The 22,074-nt window shown below is 38.9% G+C and overlaps 2 protein-coding genes across 2 annotated transcripts in view; one reads left to right on the forward strand and one right to left on the reverse strand.

The window, feature by feature from the left end:
* The window catches only part of TRAPPC3L (trafficking protein particle complex subunit 3L), a 43,576-nt gene extending 21,806 nt beyond the window's left edge, over window positions 1-21,770 (forward strand). The window contains exons 4-5 of the mRNA XM_036893574.2: window positions 15,801-15,986; window positions 19,310-21,770. Coding sequence (XP_036749469.1) covers window positions 15,801-15,986; window positions 19,310-19,429 — 306 coding nt within the window. The 3' untranslated portion in view covers window positions 19,430-21,770. The remainder of the gene's footprint in view (window positions 1-15,800; window positions 15,987-19,309) is intronic.
* Window positions 6,494-13,680, reverse strand: CALHM5 (calcium homeostasis modulator family member 5). Its single transcript, XM_036893571.2, has 2 exons — window positions 13,039-13,680; window positions 6,494-9,577 (listed from the first exon to the last, which is right to left on the reverse strand). The coding sequence occupies exons 1-2, from the start codon at window positions 13,576-13,578 to the stop codon at window positions 9,188-9,190; spliced, it is 930 nt and encodes a 309-aa protein (XP_036749466.2). The 5' UTR covers window positions 13,579-13,680; the 3' UTR covers window positions 6,494-9,187.
* Window positions 21,771-22,074: the final 304 nt, after the last annotated feature.

A 22,074-nucleotide genomic window follows, 5' to 3' on the forward strand; every position in this document is an offset into this window, starting at 1 on the left:
CAAAGGATAAAACAATAAATGAAAAATAGAGAAGTATAAAACTTATATACATAAATAGCTTTTTCATGTACTCAAATAACCATCTCTTAGAAATAAAATGGAAAAAAGAAACCATATAAAATAGCAGCAAAGAAGAATACCTACAAATACACAAAACTTGGAAAACTCATGTGAGGAAAACTTTAAAATATTCCCAAAGGACAAGGTAGCCTTGAATAAATGGAAAATAAATGGAAAGGCACCCCATCCATGTTCTCAGATACATGGATAGCATCATAACAAAGATGTCTGACTCAGCAGATCTGAGGTGAGGCTCAAGATTCTGAATTTCTACTAGCCTGCCTTCTCCAGCATGGCCTGATTGATGCTTCAGAGCAGTTGTTCTTAAGATGTGATCCCTGGACCAACAGCATAAGCATCACATAATAAGTCAGGAGAATTGCAAATGCTCCTGCCTCACCCTAGAGCTCAGCGACTGACATTTTAACAAGCCCTCCAGATGATTTCAACATGGGCAAAAGTTTGAAAACCAGTACTCAAGCACTTCTTTTTTTTTTTAATTTATTTTATTAAGGTATGGTTGATATACACTCTTATGAAGGTTTCACATGAAAAACAAAGTGGTTACTACATTTACTCATATTATCAAGTCCCCACCCATACCCCAATGCAGTCACTGTCCATCAGTGTAGTAAGATACCACAAATCCACTACGTGCCTTCTCTGTGCTACACTCTTCTCCCCATGATGCCCCACACCATGTGTAGTAAACATAATACCTCTCAATCCCCTTCTCCCTCCCTCCCCACCCACCCTCCCACACCCCTCCCCTTTGGTAACCACTAGTTTATTCTTGGAGTCTCTGAGTCTGCTGCTATTTTGTTCCTTCAGTTTTGCTTCATTGTTATACTCCACAAATGAGGGAGATCATTTGGCATTTGTCTTTCTCTGCCTGGCTTATTTCACTGAGCATAATGTCCTCCAGTTCCATACATGCTGCAAATGGTAGGATTTGTTTCTTTCTTTTGGCTGAATAGTATCCCACTGTGTATATGTACTACATCTTCTTTATCCATTCGTCTACTGATGGACACTTAAGTTGCTTCCACATCTTGGCTATTGTAAAAAGTGCTGCGATAAACATCGGGGTGCATATGTCTTTTTGAATCTGAGAAGTTGTATTCTGTGGGTAAATTCCAAGGAGTGGGATTCCCGGGTCAAATCGTATTTCTATTTTTAGTTTTTTGAGGAACCTCCATATTGCTTTCCACAATGGTTGAACTAGCTTACATTCCCACCAGCAGTATAGGAGGGTTCCCCTTTCTCCGCATCCTCGCCAGCATTTATTGTTCTTAGTCTTTTCGATGCTGGCCATCCTTACTGGTGTAAGGTGATATCTCATTGTGGTTTTAATTTGCATTTCCCTGATGATTAATGATGTGGAGCATCTTTTCATGTGTCTGTTGGCCATCTGAATTTATTCTTTGGAGAATTGTCTCTTCATATCCTCTGCCCATTTGTTAATCAGGTTATTTGCTTTTTGGATGTTGAGGCATCTAAGTTCTTTATATATTTTGTATATTAACCCCTTGTTAAATATGTCACTTACAAATATATTCTCCCATAATGTAGGATGCCTCTTTGTTCCGTTGATGGTGTCCTTTGCCATACAGAAACTTTTTAATTTGATGCAGTCCCATGAGTTTACTTTTGCTTTTGTTTCCCTTTCTTGAGGAGGTGCATTCAGGAAGAAGTTGCTCATGTTTATATTCAGGAGATATTTTGCCTATGTTGTCTTCTAAGAGTTTTATGGTTTCATGAATTACACTCAAGTCTTTAATCCATTTCGAGTTTACTTTTGTGTATGGAGTTAATCAATAATCCAGTTTCATTCTCTTGCATGTAGCTGTCCAGTTTTGCCAACACCAGCTGTTGAAGAGGCTGTCATTTCCCCATTGTATGTCCATGGCTCCTTTATCATATATTAATTGATTATATATGGTTGGGTTTATAGCAGGGCTCTCTAGTCTGTTCCATTGGTCTATGGGTCTGTTCTTGTGCCAGTACCAAATTTTCTTGATTACTGTGGCTTTGTAGTAGAGCTTGAAGTTGAGGAGCCTAATGCCCCCAGTTTTATTCTTCCTTCTCATAATTTCTTTGGCTATTTGAGGTCTTCTGTGGTTCCATATGAATTTCAGAATGATTTGCTCTAGTTCATTGAAGAATGCTGTTGGTATTTTGATAGGGATTGCATTGAATCTGTAGATTGCTTTTGGCAGGATGGCCGTTTTGACAATATTAATTCTTCCTATCCATGAGCATGGAACGAGTTTCCATTTATTGGTATCTTCTTTAATTTCTCTTAAGAGTGTCTTGCAGTTTTCAGGGTATAGGTCTTTCACTTCCTTGGTTAGGTTTATTCCTAGGTATTTTATTCTTTTTGATGCAACTGTGAATGGAATTGTTTTCCTGATTTCTCTCTCTGCTAGTTCTTTGTTAGTGTATAGGAATGCCACAGATTTCTGTGTATTAATTTTGTGTCCTGCAACTTTGCTGAATTCAGATATTAGATCTATTAGTTTTGGAGTGGATTCTTTAGGGTTTTTTAAATATATAATAGCATGTCATCTGCAAACAGGGACAGTTTAACTTCTTCCTTGCCAATATGGATGCCTTTTATTTCTTTGTGTTGTCTAATTGCCATGTTTAGGACCTCCAGTACTATGTTGAATAGAAGTGGGGAAAGTGGGCATCCTTCTCTTGTTCTCGATCTTAGGGGAAAAGCTTTCAGCTTCTTGCTGTTAAGTATGATGTTGGCTGTGGGTTTGTCATATATGGCCTTTATTGTGTTGAGGTACTTGCCCTCTATACCCATTTTGTTGAGAGTTTTTATCATGAATGGATGTTGAATTTTGTTGAATTCTTTTTCAGCATCTGTTTATATGATCGTATAGTTTTTGTCCTTCTTTTTGTTGATGTGGTGGATGATGTTGATGGATTTTCGAATGTTGTACCATCCTTGCATCCCTGGAATAAATCCTACTTGATCATGATGGATGATCTTTTTTATGTATTTTTGAATTTGGTTTGCTAATATTTTGTTGAATATTTTTGTGTCTATGTTCATCAGGGATATGAGTCTGTAATTTTCTTTTTTTGTGGTGTCTTTACCTGGTTTTGGTATTAGAGTGATGCTTGCCTCATAGAATGAGTTTGGAAGTATTCCCTATTCTTCTATTCTTTGGAAAACTTTAAAGAGAATGGGTATTAGGTCCTCACTAAATGTTTTATACAATTCAGCAGTGAAGCCATCTGTTCCAGCGGTTTTGTTCTTATGTAGTGTTTTGATTATGAGTTCAAGTTCATTGCTGGTAATAGGTCTGTTCAGATTTTCTGTTTCTTTCTTGGTCAACCTTGGAAGGTTGTATTTTTCTAGAAAGTTGTCCATTTCATCTAGGTTATCCAGTTTGTTTGGCATATAGTTCTTCATAGTATTCTCTAATAATTCTTTGTATTTCTGTGGTGTCCATAGTGATTTTTCCTTTCTCATTTCTGATTCTGTTTATGTGTGTAGACTCTCTTTTTTTCTTGATAAGTCTAGCTAGGGGTTTATCTATTTTGTTTATTTTCTCAAAGAACCTGCTCTTGCTTTCATCGATTCTATTGTTTTATTCTTCTCGATTTTATTTATTTCTGCTCTAATCTTTATTATGTCCCTCCTTCTGCTGACTTTCGGCCTCATTTATTCTTCTTTTTCTAGTTTCATTAATTGTGAGTTTAGACTGCTTATATGAGATTGTTCTTCTTTCCTGAGGTAGGCCTGCATTGCAATATACTTTCCTCTTAGCACAGCCTTGGCTGTGTCCCACAACTTTTGCAGTTTTGAATTATTGTTGTCATTTTTGTCCATACATTGCTTGATCTTTGTTTTCATTCGGTTATTGATCCATTGGTTATTTAGGAGCATGTTGTGAAGTCTCCATGTGTTTGTGGGATTTTTTATTTTTGTTATGGAATTTAATTTTCGTTTCATACCTTTGTGGTCTGAGAAACTGGGTGGTACAATTTCAACCGTTTTTAATTTACTGAGGCTCTTTTTGTGGACTAGTATATGGTCTATTCTTGTAAATGTTCCATGTGCACTTGAGAAGAATGTTTATTCTGCTGCTTTTGAGTATAGAGTTCTGTAGATGTCTGTTAGGTCCATCTGTTCTAATGTGTTGTTCAGTGCCTGTGTCTCCTTACTTATCTTCGGTCTGGTTGATCTGTCCTTCAGAGTGAGTGGAGTGTTGAAGTCTCCTAGAATGAATGCATTGCATTTTATTTCCCCTTTTAATTCTGTTAGTGTTTGTTTCACATGTGTAGGTGCTCCTATGTTCGGTGCATAGATATTTATAATGGTTGAATCTTCTTGTTGGATTGACCCCTTTATCATTATGTAATATCCTTCTTTGTCTCTTGTGACTTTCCTGGTTTTGAAGTCTATTTTGTCTAATAGAAGTACTGCAAGAGCTGCTTTTTTCTCTCTGTTAGTTGTGTGAAATATTTTTCCTTTCCTTCCCCTTTAAACTGTGTATGTCTTTGGGTTTAAAATGAGTCTCTTATAGGCAGCATATAGATAGGTCTTGTTTTTTTATCCATTCAGTGACTCTATGTCTTTTGATTTGTGCATTCAATCCATTTACATTTAGGGTGATTATCGATAGGTATGTACTTATTGCCATTGCAGGCTTCAGATTCGTGGTTACCAAAGGTTCAAAGTTAACTTCCTTACTTTCTAAGAGTCTAACTTAACTCACTTAATATGCTATTATAAACACAATCTAAGGGTTCTTTTCTTTTTCTCCTTTTTCTTCCTCCTCCATTCTTTATATATTAGGTATCAAATTCTGTACTCTTTTCCTATCCCTTGATTTACTTTGGGGATAGTTTATTTAATTTTGCATTTGCTTAGTAATTAGCTCTTCTACTTTCTTTACTGTGCTTTTATTTCCTCTCTCTCTTAGTAATTAGCTCTTCTACTTTCTTTACTACACTTTTATTTCCACCTAATAAGGTGACAGCTATTAAACCTTAGGAACACTTCCCTCTATAGCAGTCCCTCCAAAATAGACTGTAGAGATGGTTTGTGGATGTGAATTCTCTCAGCTTTTGCTTATCTGGAAATTGTTTAATCCCTCCTTCAAATTTAAATGATAACCTTGCTGGATAAAGTAATCCTGGTTCCAGGCCTTTCTGCTTCATTGCATTAAATACATCATGCCACTCCCTTCTGGCCTGCAAGTTTCTGCTGAGAAGTCTGATGGGCTTTCCTTTGTATGTGATCTTATTTCTCTCTCTGGCTGCTTTTAATAGTCTGTCTTTATCCTTGATCTTTCCCATTTTAATTACTATGTGTCTTGGTGTTGTCTTCCTTGGGTCCCTTGTGTTGGGAGATCTGTGCACCTCCGTGGCCTGAGAGACTATCTCCTTTCCCAGATTGGGGATGTTTTCAACAATTACCTCATCAAAGACATTTTCTATCCCTTTCTCTCTCTTCTTCTTCTTCTTCTGGTATCCCTATAATGCAAATGTTTTTCCGTTTGGATTGGTCACACAGTTCTCTCAGTATTCTTTCATTCTTGGAGATCCGTTTTTCTCTCTGTGCCTCAGCTTCTTTGTATTCCTCTTCTCTGGTTTCTATTTCATTTATCGTCTCCACCATATCCAACCTGCTTTTAGTACCCTCCATTGTGTTGTTCAATGATTGGATATCTGACCAGAATTCATTTCTGAGTTCTTAAATATGTTTCTCTACCTCCATTAGCATGTTAATGATTTTTATTTTGAACTCCTTTTCAGCAAGATTCCCAAAGGTCCATGTCATTTAAATCTTTCTTGGGAGTTGTATTAATAATTTTACTCTGGACCAGGTTCCTTTGGTGTTTCATATTTGCATATGGCGCCCTCTATTACCCAGGAGCTCTACTCTCTAGAAGTGCTCAGTCCCTGAATCAATGCCGGGGGTCATTACCACAAGGGAGCGGTATTGGTGGCTGGGGGGAGGAACGCTCTGTTCCCTGCTTCCCGGCTCCTGTGCCTGTCTCCACTGCCTGAACCAGTGGACCGAGCACACAAGTATAAGATTTTGTCCCAGAGCAGCTGGATATGTATCCCTGCTTTCCACTAGTGGCTGGAATCTCAGTCTCTCCGGGAATTCTGCCTGCTTAGCTTTCCAACCCCGTAATCACGAGAGTATCATGAAACCAAAAATGTAGGTTTGTGCTCCCAGAGCAGATCTCCGGAGTTAGGTATTCAGCAGTCCCAGGCCTCCACTTCCTCCCTGCTCAGTTTCTCTTCCTTCCGCTGGTGAGCTGGGGTGGGGGAAGGGCTCGGGTCCCCCTGGGACACAGCTCTGGTACGTTCAGTGAGGTCTGCTCTTTTCTCCAGGTGTATGCAGTCTGGCACAGCCCTCTTTTCTGTTGCTCCCTCAAGATTGGTTGTATTAATTAAATTTTTGTATTACATGCAGTTTTAGGAGGAAGCCTCTGTCTCACCTCTCACGCTGCCATCTTTAATCCTCCCCAGCACTTCTAAAATTTAGGTTGCATAGGAGTCATCTTAGATCTTGTGAAACTGCAGACTTGATCCAGCAGGTCTGAGATGGGGTCTGTTTCTGCATTTCTAACAAAATTCCTCATGATATGATGCTGACGATCTGAATACAACATGTTGAGGAACAAGACTAGAAGACAATCTGGTTCTAGTTCACTCAAGACCTGTATTGTACCCTCCCCTACCATTTTTTAGTTATTAATGACAAATGAGATGTTACTCCTCCCAGTAATATTTACTTTAAAAAGAATTTAACCAGTAGTAATTGTGTTTTTCTCAAACCAAGTTTAACCAGAAATAATTAAAAATGAACCTCAGGCTTTGGTGAAGCTCTTTTGGAGAGGTACCTATTCAGCATCTATCAAATCATTCTATAGGAGATATACTGCTAACTGGATCTAGAAGGAAAACATATTAAGGAAAAGCCTATGTACAAAATCTTTGTATAAATCTATGCTTAAATTCAATTTGCCTCTAATTTCTCTCCTTTAATAAATTCTTATTTTCATGTATTAGTGTTCAGGCTATCTATTGCTTCATAGACTACCACAATTTGGTGGCTTTAAAAACAAACATTTATTTAAGCTCATGATTTTCTGCATCAGGAATTTGAAGAAGACATAATGGGGAGTACAATGTCTGCAGGCTCAGACAGGGCAGCTCAGAAGTCTGATTGCTGGGATGGCTTCACGAGGACCACAGGTCTGAGGTTGGCTGTTTGCTGGGTTCCCTGGTTCCTCTCCATGAATGTCCACTGAGGCTGAAATGTCCAAAATGGTTTCTTCACTCACATGTCTGGCACCTAATCTAGAATAACTGGAAGTCCTGGGCCTGATCAGGCACCTGTCTCTCTCTCTCTCACTCCACCTCTCTGTCTCTCCACTTGGCTATCATGGCCTCCTTCAGAGCTTGGAATTCTCAGGGTTATTGAACTTCCTACATGGTGGCTGGCTTCCACCAGGCTGAGCATTGCCAGAGACTAAGGCATAAGATGCAACACTTTTACAGTCTGTCTTCCATTTGGTTACATTCTATTGGTTCATTCAGGCCATATCCAAGAGGAAGAGAATAAGATGCCATCTCTCAACTGGAGACATTGAGCCATGTTTAATTTACCATGGTTAAGTTTATTAAAGTGAAACCCAGATGCACTGAAGTTAGGCACTAATTCTGCCTTCAATGACATAACCTGGTAACTTGAAATTACACATGGAAATTGGCAAACACTTCAAATCAAGACTTTTTTTTTCTTTTGAGTGTCAGTGGTTAAACTTTTATCATGCACCATGTTTAAAACCCAAATAATATTTCTAATATTGAAACCTCACGACCCCCACCTCTCACTCTCCCACCTACACACACACCAGATCCTGTACCTCCAAGTTCCCAAGGGTATTTTCCAGGTCTTATACCTAATAAGGGCCTTTCTCCAATTAAGGATAATGTTCCATGGTGAAAAGGTTTCATCCCCAGGATTCTCTACTAGGAGACAAGGACTCTTAGTGAAATAAGGTGTGAATCACAATATAAAACACTGCGCCTGTCCCTTAAACATCAGTTGCACTCAGAGGTATAAGGGGAATTCTAAATATATATTATATATATGGCACATACAACATATGTATTTAAACTAATGTGGGATGAAAAATGAAAAATAAGTGTTATTTCTGATAAATATAAAACTTCAGAACATTTTCAAACCAACACCACTTTGGACAATTTCCCCAGATCTCCAATCAGGGCTGACTTACTCATTCAGCACAGTAGACACTGTGCCTAGAGCCCGTAATACTTGTAGGGGCTCACAAAAGTATTTTGAATTTATTTAAAATCTGAAAGAAATAACCAAACTTTTGGATTGAAAAAAAATGTTTTAATATATAGTATTAATATATTTGTCTTTATATCAATATAGTCATAAATATAAGTACACATATGTGTGTGTATATTTCTGTGTGTATGTGTATTTTTTTAATGTAGAAAGGGGTCAAAGAGGGAAAAATTATCTGTAGGAGCATATTTTCAGTGCACAGTGGGAATATGTGAAAAACTCTGAATTTTATGCATCATATCCTTTCAGTGTGTTATTTTTAAGAACTGATTATCTTCAGATTCTGAGGGAATGAATTTCAAACGTCCTTGAAAATCAGTAGGATAGATTTACAGGACAAGAATTTCCACTGACTTTACCACAGGTCCCCTTGGGTACAGCCGTCTATTAAAAGTCACTTGCTCACTCACCAGTCACCACTGCTGACCCCAGATGCAATGACCAGTATTTATATAGAGTGGCAGACCTTGCATGAGTCCACTGTTGAATCCTAAAATCTTAGAACTCAAAGTCACCAAGCCCAGCTCCAAGCAGTGCAGGAGCACCTTTGTCACTGTGCTTGCCACTTTCCCAGCATCAGTTTGAGCACATGATGACACTGTCTGGACTTGGGAGCTGGCAAGCTGCTTTCTTTTGTGTTATTGGCTTATAAAGAAATGCTAAATGTGAGAAAACACCGAGATACAGAGGTTGTTGTTAAGCAGTAGGAAGATGTCAGAATGAGTGTAATCTGGACACCATGAGTCAGCGATGGTGGATGAGCTACACATTGTGGGCAGTACCCACGAGTACCATTGTGGTCTCATCGTCCTCAGGACTAAGGTCCAGACCATCCTCCACCACCTTATGGAGGGTGCTGTAGTGTTGCCGGCTTTGGTGGAAGGAATGCATCTCGGAAGCAGCCTCCCAGGCAGCAAAAGTGGGCATGGGGAAGATATCTGGCCTCTTGTTTTCAAAAAAGCATTTCAGGTTTCTCTCACTCAATTTGTTGGCATAGTCCAGGAACGTATTTTCCAAATGCTCCTTCTCCTTTTGTGCATACATCTTCCAAAAACTCCGCTGAAGGTAGCTGACTTTAGATCGGCAGCGAGCATAACAAATGGTGAGCAGAGAGAGGAAAGATGCTGAGCAAATCAGGCACCATCCTAGAATCTTAGAAAGAAGGAAATATTAAGGGCATGTAAAAAAGCAAAGCCATTTCTTAGGGTGCTGGGGTAGTGTTATTGGGAAGATTAAGGATGAATTAATACCACAGCCACTGCCATACTTCAACTGAAATATTTCACCTGAATTGTTTAACAAAGTCAAGTTAGGGTTTACCTAATCTCTATTTGCCACTCTGCCCACCATTGCTGGTGTGCAAAGAAATAACCAGAAGGCAGGAAAATGGAGAAGAGCAGAAAGTATAGATTATCTAAGAATCAGATAAACCAAGCCCTCAAGTACTATTAGTTATTAGAGAAAAGAATTCTGTGCATGAGTAAATGTGGTCGTTTGAGTAAGTGTTCCTTAGCCAAGTGTTTTCAGACACTGATAATAAATACATATTCATGGCTACTGACTGATTTTTTCATGTTACATTGTTTGTATGTTACATGTTACATTCCATATACATGTTACATTATTTACAGAGAACATCAGAACCTCTGTGATTCATTACTGAGAGAAATATTACTGATTACCCATGATAAGGCAACAAAGACGTAATACAATAAGGAAACTGAAGCTATAATCATTGAAACCCTGTGTAAAAGTGGAGAAAAAAATAATTAGATTCATTTGAAACCTTTAGTATTATTGGTTCTGAATTTTGGTAATTGGAGAAAACAAATTCCTCTCTAAATACAAACTGGGTTTTTTCTGAATTTTAAAAGCATATGCCTCTTTCAACTTATCTTCTAAGGTTTTTTGTTGTTCTAATTATATTTTTTACAATTGGAATTAATTTCATATTCAGAAAACTAACAGAGCTCTTTCAAAGTTCTCTTGACATTTTAGTTAAATGACCCATAGTATTTCTCAGATGGGCCTATTTGAGAATAGAAACAATAACCTACAAATGAATCCATTCACACAGTAACAGAACCACAAATAAGCCTCAATGCTTTAAACCAGTGGTTCCCACACTCTGGCTTAGACCATGGAGTCATTGTAACTGCACATGACTCAGACTTCACATAAATGCCATCTCTGGAATGGCACTAATTGGGTTTAATTGTCCACTTTCCCATTACTATGGGTGTTATCTGTGCCTCGGTTTCCTCAACTGTGAAATGGGGTTACCCACCTCAGAGGGTAATTTGGGGATTAAAATGAGATGATGCAGACATACACATGCATTCAATATTAGCTATCATGACATGCTGTTATTTTTCAAATGCACATATGTTTGTGTAAAAGCATTACTGAACTCACAGTATCTTTCTGTCATTATGATTAATGAGTGAAGGACAGCTCCTATCATGTTAGTGTCCTTATATTTGCCTTAAATCACTCGTGGGTGGCTATCTCAAATCTGCCTCTTTTCTTCATCTTGCACAAAGCCCGGTCTCCAGAGCCATGGGCCATGCCACCTCAGTGTCTGAGCCAGTTCTGCTTGAGTCGTAAACTATTCGATCAGCTTCAGACTCCTCCTCCCCACACACCATGGCCTTCACGTTACCTTGCTCTCTCTCCTGAATGCTGACCATTGAGCTCTCTCAGTCTCCCCACTTCACAGTATCCAGAATCTAACTAGACATGGTAGGTGCTCCCACCCCAGCCCTCAACAGTGTCCCATTCTGCATGAGTATCCTTCTCAAGCCCTGGCCATTTTCTTCTCAATTAAGAATTTTCACTGTCCCAGCAGCTTTAAGCCCATCTATATCCATTTTCTCTATAATGAAGATGTTATTATCTTCATCTGGTAGGTGTTATTACCCCCCAGGGTAGGTGTTATTACCCCCAACTATGAAGACACTGGGACTCAGAGGGATCAAACCATTAGCTCTATGTCACCTAGCAGGTAAATGTTAGAGTCAGGATTCAAGCCCAAGGCTGGCCGACTCCCAGACTGAGTTTTTGCCACTACTCCACTTTACCTTCCTTAAGAACAGAGAGCCACCTGGCGAGATGGATGGGGCCCTTTTCCCGCATTCCCAGCTATAAGTCTGGACTGTTCTTTGCTCCTGCTTATCTGAACCACCATGGTCAGCACCTGCCACTAACACAGCTCCCCTTTCCACATCCTTCATCCATCTTCCCCCATGAATCTGCCCAGGTCCTTCTCTTTTCTGCTGAACAGTAAAGAGGTCACTGTGCCCAGGCTAAGCTATGACAGGATGTGCATGATTTCCTCATGCCTGTGTTTAGAGAAGAAAAACTCACACAGTGATAAATATCTGGATCTGGCACTAACTGAATGGAGGCTGGTGCCTGAGGATGTAAATCATAAATCACTCATTGTACCATAACATTTGTAATTCATATCTTCCTTCAACAAAAGAAGAAAGACATTTGGGAGCCTGGCTTACTTTTACCTAAGATGTGCTTTGTGCATTAAACAAAAGATTTTGTTTGCGGGTATTTTTAGACTTAACCAGTTTATGAAAAGAGTATGACTAGCTTCAGAAAGTATGATCTGAAAAACAGACTTTGCCTTGCTGTGTTGTTGACAAGGCAAGTCCTTGTTGAAAAGCAAAATTTTACTATTTTCAGTGCACTTATTCTGAAACAAATTATATGCCTGACAAATTGTGGATTGGTTTATCCACTCTTATTGCTTGCTTTGATTTGAAGAATGCAATTCCTACTACTCACAAGCAGGAATTCAGTCTTTTCCTGAGGGCCGGGCAAGGCTTCACATCTGGATTTGTGCTTATACGCTTGGAAGGATTCCCTGCATCAATTAGGTAAAGCTATGCTTTCCTTCTGTTAAATAAAACAATGCCCCAAATCCTGAGCTTTCTAAAGTAAGGTAAGAACTTCAGCTGTACAGCACAAAGAGCATAGAACGTAACGTCCCCAGAGAATATGGTCACTTTTCACTAAAGACTATTTAAAGATGGCCAACTCCTACTTTATGGGGAAATTCTTTTCAATCTTGACAATATTTATATAGAGAGATAGCAGTTGCCAGAAATCATTCAAGGGAATCTCCACAGTAATTATATTTCGTGCAACTTTGAAAAGTTTTAACTCATTTGGTTCAGCTACATTGTAATAGGTGAATGCTCTGTGTGTGGGTTTTTCTGAGAAACCAGTTTGAAAATAATTGATAGAAGGCAGCAATTTCTAATTACAGCTCTGCCCTTAACACTCAATTATGAGTTAGTGTCATGCATTATTTAGAGAGTCAACCTAGAGAGATTGTTTTAAAGTACTTAAGTATTTACATTTGCATAACCCAGAGGATATTTTCTTTCAGAAGTGGAAAGACAATCCAATCAGCAATTTTACTAAGCCATCTAACCTCTAAAAAGCTTTTCCTGAGAGTGTCTTACCCCTGATTCATGTTGCAATTTCCATTTAGTTTTAAAGCGTTCTAACAGGACTCAGTCTCAGCCGGGGCTGAGGAGTACAGAGCCAACAGTACTGCTTATGCTGGACAAAAAGGCAAGTCTGTCCTTCCTTACCTGAGACTGGGCCTGCAGGGACAGTTTCAGCTCTTCATTGTCCGCAGGGGTCATGCTGGTTTTGCCACAAGATACTTTGTGGAGTTCTTCCCAGCACTCCTGGGGCTTACCCTTGCAAATCAGTCCTAGGAGTCTTGAGCTCTTCGTCCCGCTCACGGCACATTCGTAGAACGTCCCATTGAGCAAAGCCACAGAAAGCCACATTGTGGGAGCCACCAATGAACTCAGAGTGATCTTGCTGAGGACGTAGAAGAAGCGACAGCTATGGCCTCTGGGGAAGATCTTCCTGGGATTCAAACAGAAACCTGTGAAGAGTCTCCAGGACCTGTTGTTTAGAAAGAATCCCAGGATCAGTAACACCCAGGCAGGAGCAAAAAGGAAAACCAGCCCATAGACCATGTTCTCAGTGCTGCAGGGACACTTAAAAGCCACGAGTGAAAAGAGACGCTCACTTCCCACGGCCAGCAGAGCCAGGAAGCTGTAGCCAATAGCAGTCTTCTGGTTAAGGAAGAATTTTAAAATCCTCTGAAAAGCATCCATGTTGGAGATGAACAAAGGGAAATGCTTTGTGCTTATTTATTAGCAGAGCAGTTGTGTCGGTGACCGAGGGTGGAGCTCTTTCTTCATTACAAACAACAGTCCTCCTTCTCAGACTGAATTCAGCCAGATAAGGAAACAATGTCATTCCCTAGGAATGAATATTTCCCAACCCCGTTCAGATAATGCCTCCTACTGGTGGATACTGGGCCATGAAACTAGAGGCAAAACACTGAGAACTAGAGTAAATTTAAAAGGCACAGCCTCCATTTTCAGTTGCCATGCACTTGATTGAGAATCTGAAAGAAATTCTGATTCTCAAAGAAATTCTTACTCTCAATAAAATAAAAAAAAATTAGTTTAAGAATTTTCCAGCCAGCAGAATCAGCATTAGCAGAAATGGGTCTCAGTCAATTGCTTTGGAGCCAAATCAAGTCTCAAAGTCTGGAGGTCCATGATGTTTATTTTCTCTTGCTACTCAAAACTACTATTTTTGCTACTTCAGCTTAAGATATGGAAGATTTATTTTATATATTTTAAAACTGACTAGCATTAGAGACTTGAACCAAATTTTAGGATTTGGACTATTTGAAATTTATATTGAAAAGTTTAGGGAGAGTTTGAGTTTTGAAAGACAAAATGAGAAAGATACTCTTCATTTCTTCCCTACACTATCATGGTAACTTCTTATTTTAGCCTCTGATCTCATGCCCACCCTAACCCTCAACCCTAAATCCATCCTCCATGATGATGCAAAGAATATCTCTTTAAAATGGAAATTCAATTCTGCCCTAGCTGATTCACACATCTGGGGCTCCCTGCTGCCCATATTGATAGATGCAACCTCCTCTGAACCTCACCATGGTATTACACATCCGTGACATGTTCCCTCCACTTAAAATAACCCCCTACCCTGCCCTACCTTGTCCACCCAACAAACTCTTACTCAATATTCATAAGCAGGATAGACATCTTCCTCTGGAAATATTTTCAGGGTTACTTCCTAGCATATAACATTGAACTTGCCAGACTTATCATACAATTGTAGTTATTTGTTTAATATCTGCAACCCCCTTTTGACCATGAGCTCTTATGAAACAGGAACTACTTCTTATTAACTATTGTACTCTGGGTCTAATAGTGGTGTCAAACAGAGAATGGATGCTCATTCAATAATCTGTTTTTCAAATAGTTATTAAACTCCCACTGTGTGCCTGGCACTATGATAGGCAGGCAGTACTCAGTCAGTAATAAATGAATGAATGAATGAATGTATGATGAACATTTTAGTACTTCTACTTATAAATCATTTAAGGTAATTGTTTCTATTTCTGAGCTACACTGCTCTTAATTTTTAAAATTGAATTAATTAAGGCACTTGAAAGACTACAACAATCAAGCTAACAAATTTCCATTAATAAATTTCAAATTCCAGGCCAATGCATTTTGTGAAAAAGAAGTGCCTGGGACTAGAAACCAAGGAGCTAAGTTATTGTATAATCTTGGCCATGTCATTTCACTTCTCTGAATCCCAGTTTACTCATTTGTGAAACTGGATGTATAAAAGAAATAGTTTCCAAGGTTTCCACAATTTCTACATTGTAAAATTCTTTAAACCCTTTAAGAGAGCAGACATTTTTGAGACGTTATTTCATGACTCATTTATGTGCCTCCCACCAACTACCACTTGCTCCTTCGCAAAGACTTTTCATCCTTAGTGATACGACTCCCATTACTTCCCAAAACACACTCTTGGGTCTAATCTTCCCAGAGCACCCTCTGCTCTATCACCTTCCTATCTGGTAGATGTATCTTAGGTCCATTCTAATTCAGGATCTTATCCTTTACTAGGCTCACTGACAACCATCATGCTAGTATGTTCATGATTAATAATACTTTAATTTCTGTAATTTGTTACCCTCCTAAAGAATATTTATTTTTGAAAAAGGTTTTTTGAACTAATGCTTCAACTATTTCATAAACCATATTGTACCCACAGAAAACTAGTCCCTTAGGATATTCGATAAGAATAAAAGGGGTTAAGACTTGCACAAGGCAGAGAGGATCAGTAAATTCCAAAGCTAAGTGTGAGCCTAGATTTCCTGATGACAAACTCCATGTGCCTAATCATTGTATCGCATGACTGAACAGGGTATTTGAGTGCCCTACTAATAGATATTTGTTCTAGATCAAGTTTGAGTAAATTTTTTCCCCTTCTTTATTAGGTTGCTTTCAAGATGTACTTGGGAGTTACACCAAGTGTGACCTGTAATAATTCAAGCAGAAATGAATTTTCCCTGATTCTAGACAAGAATCCTCTGGTGGAGTTTGTGGAGGAGCTCCCTGCTGGGCGATCTTCTCTGTGCTACTGCAATTTACTTTGTGGCATTATCAGAGGTGCCCTGGAAATGGTAAAGCACATATTTCATTTTGCTTGTATACTCATTATCTAATGCTGTGTAACAAATTACCCCCAAATAGAGCCACTTCAAACAACAAATGTTTACTATCTCACATGGTTTCTGAGCATCAGAAATCTAGGAGCAGCTTTGCTAGATGGCTGTGGCTTGGAGCCTTTCACAGCTAAATACGCATGCAGTCAAGCTCTTGGTTGGGGCTGCAGTCTCTGAAGACTTGACCAAGGCTGGAGAACCAATTTTCAGGCTAGTTCATATGGCTTCCATGTCTTGCTAGCAGTTGGCTAGAGGCTTCAGGAAGTTTCTTGCCACATAGGCCTCTTTGTAGCTCTAATCACAACAGGTGCAGCCAAACCTGGGGCAGTGTGGGAGGGCACCACCTGAGGGTGTGAATAACAGGGGTGGGGACCATTGAGGGCTCTCTTGGAGGCTGGCCTTCACACTGTATTGTTCATTGATTTGACTAAGACAATGATCAGCATGTGAAGAGGCACTGAACATACAAAGATGAACAACACCATTGCTGCCCTTCAAGAATCTTCTCTCCAGTAGAGAAGTCAGATGTGTAAAGAAGTATGATTAAGGGAGGACCTGGGGTAGGGTAGGAGGATGAAGGGATGATGTCCTAGAGAAACTCTAAGCTGGCATTTGGAGGATAAATAGGAGTGAGGTTAAGGCCTTGGGGTAAGGAAGGCAGGGGAAACTAATATTCCAAGTAATAGAAGACATCAAAGGCACAACAATATGTTTGATTCAAGGAACTAGGAACTTCAATTAGTTCAATATGAGTGACATGCAGATTGAGAAAATTATTGTCATGAGAAAGGAAGTTTAAATTCTTTACAGAAGCCTGATTTTTAAAAAAGGGATTTATATATGACAAGCCTAGGAATTGGGATTTTTAAATGGAAAGCAATAGAGACTTATTATAGGTTTATAAACAAGGGAATGATATTTTGAAATCAACATTCTAGGAATTTTATGCCTTTGTCAGCAAAGTGAAAGTGTATTGGTAGGTACAATGCTGCAGGGAGGGAGAGCAGTTGATGAGGGTAACCTCAGGAAAAATCAGAATAAAGCCCTGATAGTAGTAGTGGAGAGGAGAAGACTGATTTGATCAACAGTAAGAATGTAGAAGAGACTTAAGACTTGGTTATCATTTGACTAAAAGGGATAAGATTGAGAAAAAAAAAGATTCAGGAATTATTTTTAGGATTTGAGCAATACATAAGGATGATGGCACAATTAACCAAGAGAGCAAAGCCAGGAGGAGTACACCGGGGCTTGGGAGAGGCAGAGTGAGGAGCTCACTTTCAAAGCCGTAGGGATGGGATGTCTGACACACACACAAGTGGCCATGTCCAGCAAGCAGCTGTTAGAGATTTCTGGAAGTCACAGAGATGCAAACCAAAGAGGCATTGGAGCTGTCAGAGAATGTCTAGGGAGAGTGTCAAGGAAGAAGTAAAAGGAGTCACAGATGGAACCCTACGAAGAAACAATATCAGTAGACGGGAGAGAGAGTACACAGGCTGCAAAGGACACAAACAAGGAGGAATCAGATGAGGGAAAAATACCAGGGAAAAATGGAGCCACACAAAGGCCGAGAATATTGCAAGAAGAGGGGGTGACTCACAAGATCAAGGATAGCAGAGAGGCTAAGTTAAAGCCTGAAAGATATTCACAATTTGTAAGGACTAAAAAGTCAAGAAAGACCTTGGTAAAAGCTTTTTGGGGATGTGCAGGAAGAAGATAATCTGTCAAAGACTCATGAGCCAAGGGCAGCTTAAAAAGAGGTTATAGTCAAATAAGTCTCATTTTTCCAAAAGTATAACTATTAAGAAATGTGGGACCAGAGAGTAGCCAAAGGCTAGACATGTGTTGGCCTATTAATGAGGCAGCCATATAATTCTTATTTATGAGTGGTAATTATGGGAAGGATATAGTTACAGTTAATCCAAAAGAACAAAATAATATAAATAATGTATTATTCACACAGATCCTTCATGCTTCTACCCTATTTTTCAGGCTTTTCTTAACAACTGATAGCCATGAAGTCAAGAAAGGGCAATGAAACTGTTCTGAGAGCTTACTGGCAAAGGGATGAACCATAAAACCAAGTCAAAAATAGGATGAAGAAGGTCTGCAGCTTTCACGGCTGACAGTTCATTATATATATCGAATGACAAAGAGATATCAGGCCTCATGTGGCCCCAAATACCCAAGTAGCTTCAATGTAGATTCCTTGTTATTTTAATTGATTTTCTGTTACATTTTAACAAAGACAAAGAAAATCTTTAGCAGGGGAGAATGAGGGTTAATTTAGCTTCTATATTTCAAAATGCAGTCTGTATCTTTCTACTGGGTGGTAGGTGGGCTTCACAAAGGCAAGGGTTTTGTACCCTCCATGAGTTGGGTAATTTGGCACAACAAAGTCTGTGGTTTAACAAATACGGATGGGTGGGTCAAGGGATTCTCAGTAAGAGAGGGGAGTGGGTCAAATAAGATTCAATAAATAGTAATTAATTGCCTACTAGACCCAGGCTTTTTCACTCATTATGTGCTTTCACTAGGTACTTTTGCTTATTTATCTTATTCATCTCAATGAGTTAAATAGCTGAACGGATACTCTATTGAAGATAGATCAGCAATATGCTGCTTTTAAGTGAATATATTTTAATGAATAGAGAAGTAACCCCAAGGGCTTCAATGTCTGGGAAATGGGAAATGCTTTACGGTGGAAGAGAAGGCCTGGCTTTCAAATATTCATGTCTATAATTTTAATCTTTAATTTTATATTTATAATTTATTTAATCAATATTTTTCCAAAGCTCTCAAAGCCTTAAGTGATTGCTAAATGTTGTGAGGACACATGATTATGTTATTTAGCTCATGACAGAATGATTTATAGCAAGTCAGTTGGAGAGGAATCAGTTAAGAATCCATTTATCCTTGGAAATTCCACTTGGCAAGGCACACTGGGTCAAGGCTCTCTTTGAGTTGGAAATTTGTGTTCTTCTTGAGATGGATCCATGTTCAGCCCTGCACTGTGAGCAACAATGGGCCCATTTGGCTGGTCTTGCAGCAGAGTCATCCAAGTTGGGCCTGGCCTGGACTGCCCTTCTCTCTGCAGACTCACACCACTGAACTGGAGAACACTCAGCAAAGGGCCCTTCATCCACAGAACAAGCTCTTTTTATCATTCCATAAAGTTAGCTCCTTATAGGGTACATAAAGCTGGAAAAAAGAGACAGAAAAATTTAGTTTTAAATAAACACCCTAATGACCCAGGGCTGTTTTTGTCTTTCTTTCCTTCCTAGGTTCATTTGGCTGCTGATGTTACATTTTTGCAAGACAGACTAAAAGGTGACCGCATTACAGAAATAGGAATAACATTTCTGAAAAAGCTAGATGAGAAAAAATATAGACGGAAAAAATGAAGAATAACATGCAAAATGCCACAGGGTGGCTAGTTGAGGAGTTAATATTAGTGAAACACATATAGCTAAAGAAATTTTAAATTGTTTAATAGCATGGACTTTAAAAGGCTTATAAGTCAGCTAGAAATATGAAATGCAGGGCAGTAGGATTTAAAGCTGTTATTTTTCTTTGCTCGTAAATCACACATTTTTTATCTCATGTCCACAGGACTTCATATATAAATAACTCCTTATAAGTATAGCAAACATGAATTCCACATATTACATAACAATTTTAAAAATAGCGTTTAATTTTAATTCATTTAATTTTCAGGTAGCTAGTTTTAACCAAATTTCTTCCTTCTCTCATGATATACTGCTGATGATCAAGTGGAAATCTCTAAAACAAATAGTAAATAATGATTTTTGAGAGTACTTTCTTAACGCCAAACTTAGGCAGTTAGAATTTTTGCTATCATTTTTATCCCCTAAAAATCTTAGAAAATTTATTTTGTTTGTGACTAGAACATATTTAAAATTCAAAATGTATTGGATTGAATAAAACACAGTAATCTTTACCAGATCATTGGCACACAGGGGCAGCCAGCAGTCCAGAATCTACTGGGCTCTACAGAGAACTCAAATTACAAGTAAAAGTTACAGCTAGTCTGGCACATCAGTTAAAACCGGCTTAAGCGGTATGGTAGCAGTAGAGCTCAGCTGGGATTCAGGAGCCTGAAGACACAGTCCCTGCTCTACTTGCAGCAGCTTCAGCTGATCCTGACTATTGTCTGAGCTTGGGCAAGGCACCGAAACTCTCAACATTCTCTCTCTCTCTCTCTCCTCTCTCTCTTTCTCTCACATCTGTAAAACGACAAGATTGGACATGATAAATATCTAACATTATAGCCATGAGTTCAAATGACATCAGTAACCACTGAAATCTCACATTTTTGGACTTTAGAAGACTATGGGAAATTAGTTTATTCCCCACCTACCCAGCTGTCTCTTCAACAGGACATTGAGGTAGGCATTAAGGACCAAATATGGTGACAGGGGCAGCTGCGGCATCCATGAAAGAACTTCAAGCCAGTTCCACAGAAGACCAGGAGTAAATCGGGAAGAAGAATATTATCTGATACCAGAAGGGATATCACAATGCCATGCATTTTAAACTTATGCCTCTGGAAGAATGTTTGTCTACAATGTATCCCAAAGCTTCTTTTCAAGATGTTTCCCTCTTTTTCTCAATTTCCTGCTCCTTTACAGTACACTCACCCCTCCAGGAACCCAAGATATTAATGTCTAAGGGCCTCGCTCTTAAATCAGCACCCGACTGGCCCTCTTGAAAATGTCCCTGGAGTATTTCATGCCTGGTAATGCCTTCCTGTCCTCTCTCCCTCAAGCCAGCCATCACAACTCCCTTGGCTCAGTGTCTTCATTACCCACCCCCTGAGGCATCTGCAACTATTACTCTTAATGATACTGAGTTTTAGAACTGATGATTGCTTTAGTATGAGCTTTTTTCCTCCACCCATTTTTTTCCTCACCTTAAAGAGGGAGGCTACTCTCTGGGCATTGAATTTATACAATGGAAGGTGATCTGTATATCCAAGAGTCTTGTTTGCACAGCAGTCCCCCCTTACCTGTGAGGGTATGTTCCCAGAGACTCAGTGGATGCCTGAAACCACAGACAGTATTGAACTGTATATATACCATGTTTTTCCCTATATACCTATGACAAAGTTTGATTTATAAATAAGGCAGAGTAGGAGATTAACAATAACAAAATAGAACAATTATAAAAATATACTGTAATAAACGTTCTGTGAATGTGATTTCTCTCTCTCAAAATCTCTCATTGTACTGTACTTACCCTCCTTGTGATGATGTGAGATGATGAAGTGCCTACATGATGAGTCGAAGTGAGGTGGATGACACAGAGTTAGGCTACCATTGGCCTTCTGATGGTATGTCAGGAGGATCATCTCCTTCTGGACTGTGGATGACCACAGGTCACAGAAACCACAGATAGCAAAATTGAAGATAAGGGACTATTGTATTCAGTAGGCACTCCATCCTAAAGAATGTGACAATCTAGAAAGTCCTGTTCATTAGAATGACAGCCACATCTATATCTTTTCTAAAAGCCACATTTAAAAATAAAAAGGAGGTAACACTAATTTTATTAATGTATTTCAGTTAGACTAATTATCCAAAATATTATTTCAACCTTTAGTCATTTAATGAGACATTGTCCATTCTTTTTTTAATACTATGTCTTGAAATGCTAGTGTGTATTTTATATTTTTAGTACATCTCAATTCAGTGCTAAAATTTTCAAAGCTTACAGTGAGGTGTAGTCCCATGAAAACAAGAAAACTCTGTTTCCTTCTTTAAAAAGAGAGCAAAGTTCTGTTTATTCTGCTTGATTAAATATTCTTTGAAAAATCTGTCCAGTTTCTATACTTCCTAATTCTGGTAAACCTTCCAGAACAATGGTCAACAAGCAGTGGCTATGGCAGATAAACAGTAGACAGAAAAGGGATGCAGCTGGTAAAATGTACCAGTCTATGATCTGGAAGGAAATACCCAATTCTTATTCAATCAGCAACAGTCACCCTAAAATTGAAAACAGCATATTACTACAACAATCATTAGCAAAA

The sequence above is a fragment of the Manis pentadactyla genome, chromosome 12, assembly GCF_030020395.1.
Source record: "Manis pentadactyla isolate mManPen7 chromosome 12, mManPen7.hap1, whole genome shotgun sequence".
Lineage (NCBI taxonomy): Eukaryota > Metazoa > Chordata > Mammalia > Pholidota > Manidae > Manis > Manis pentadactyla.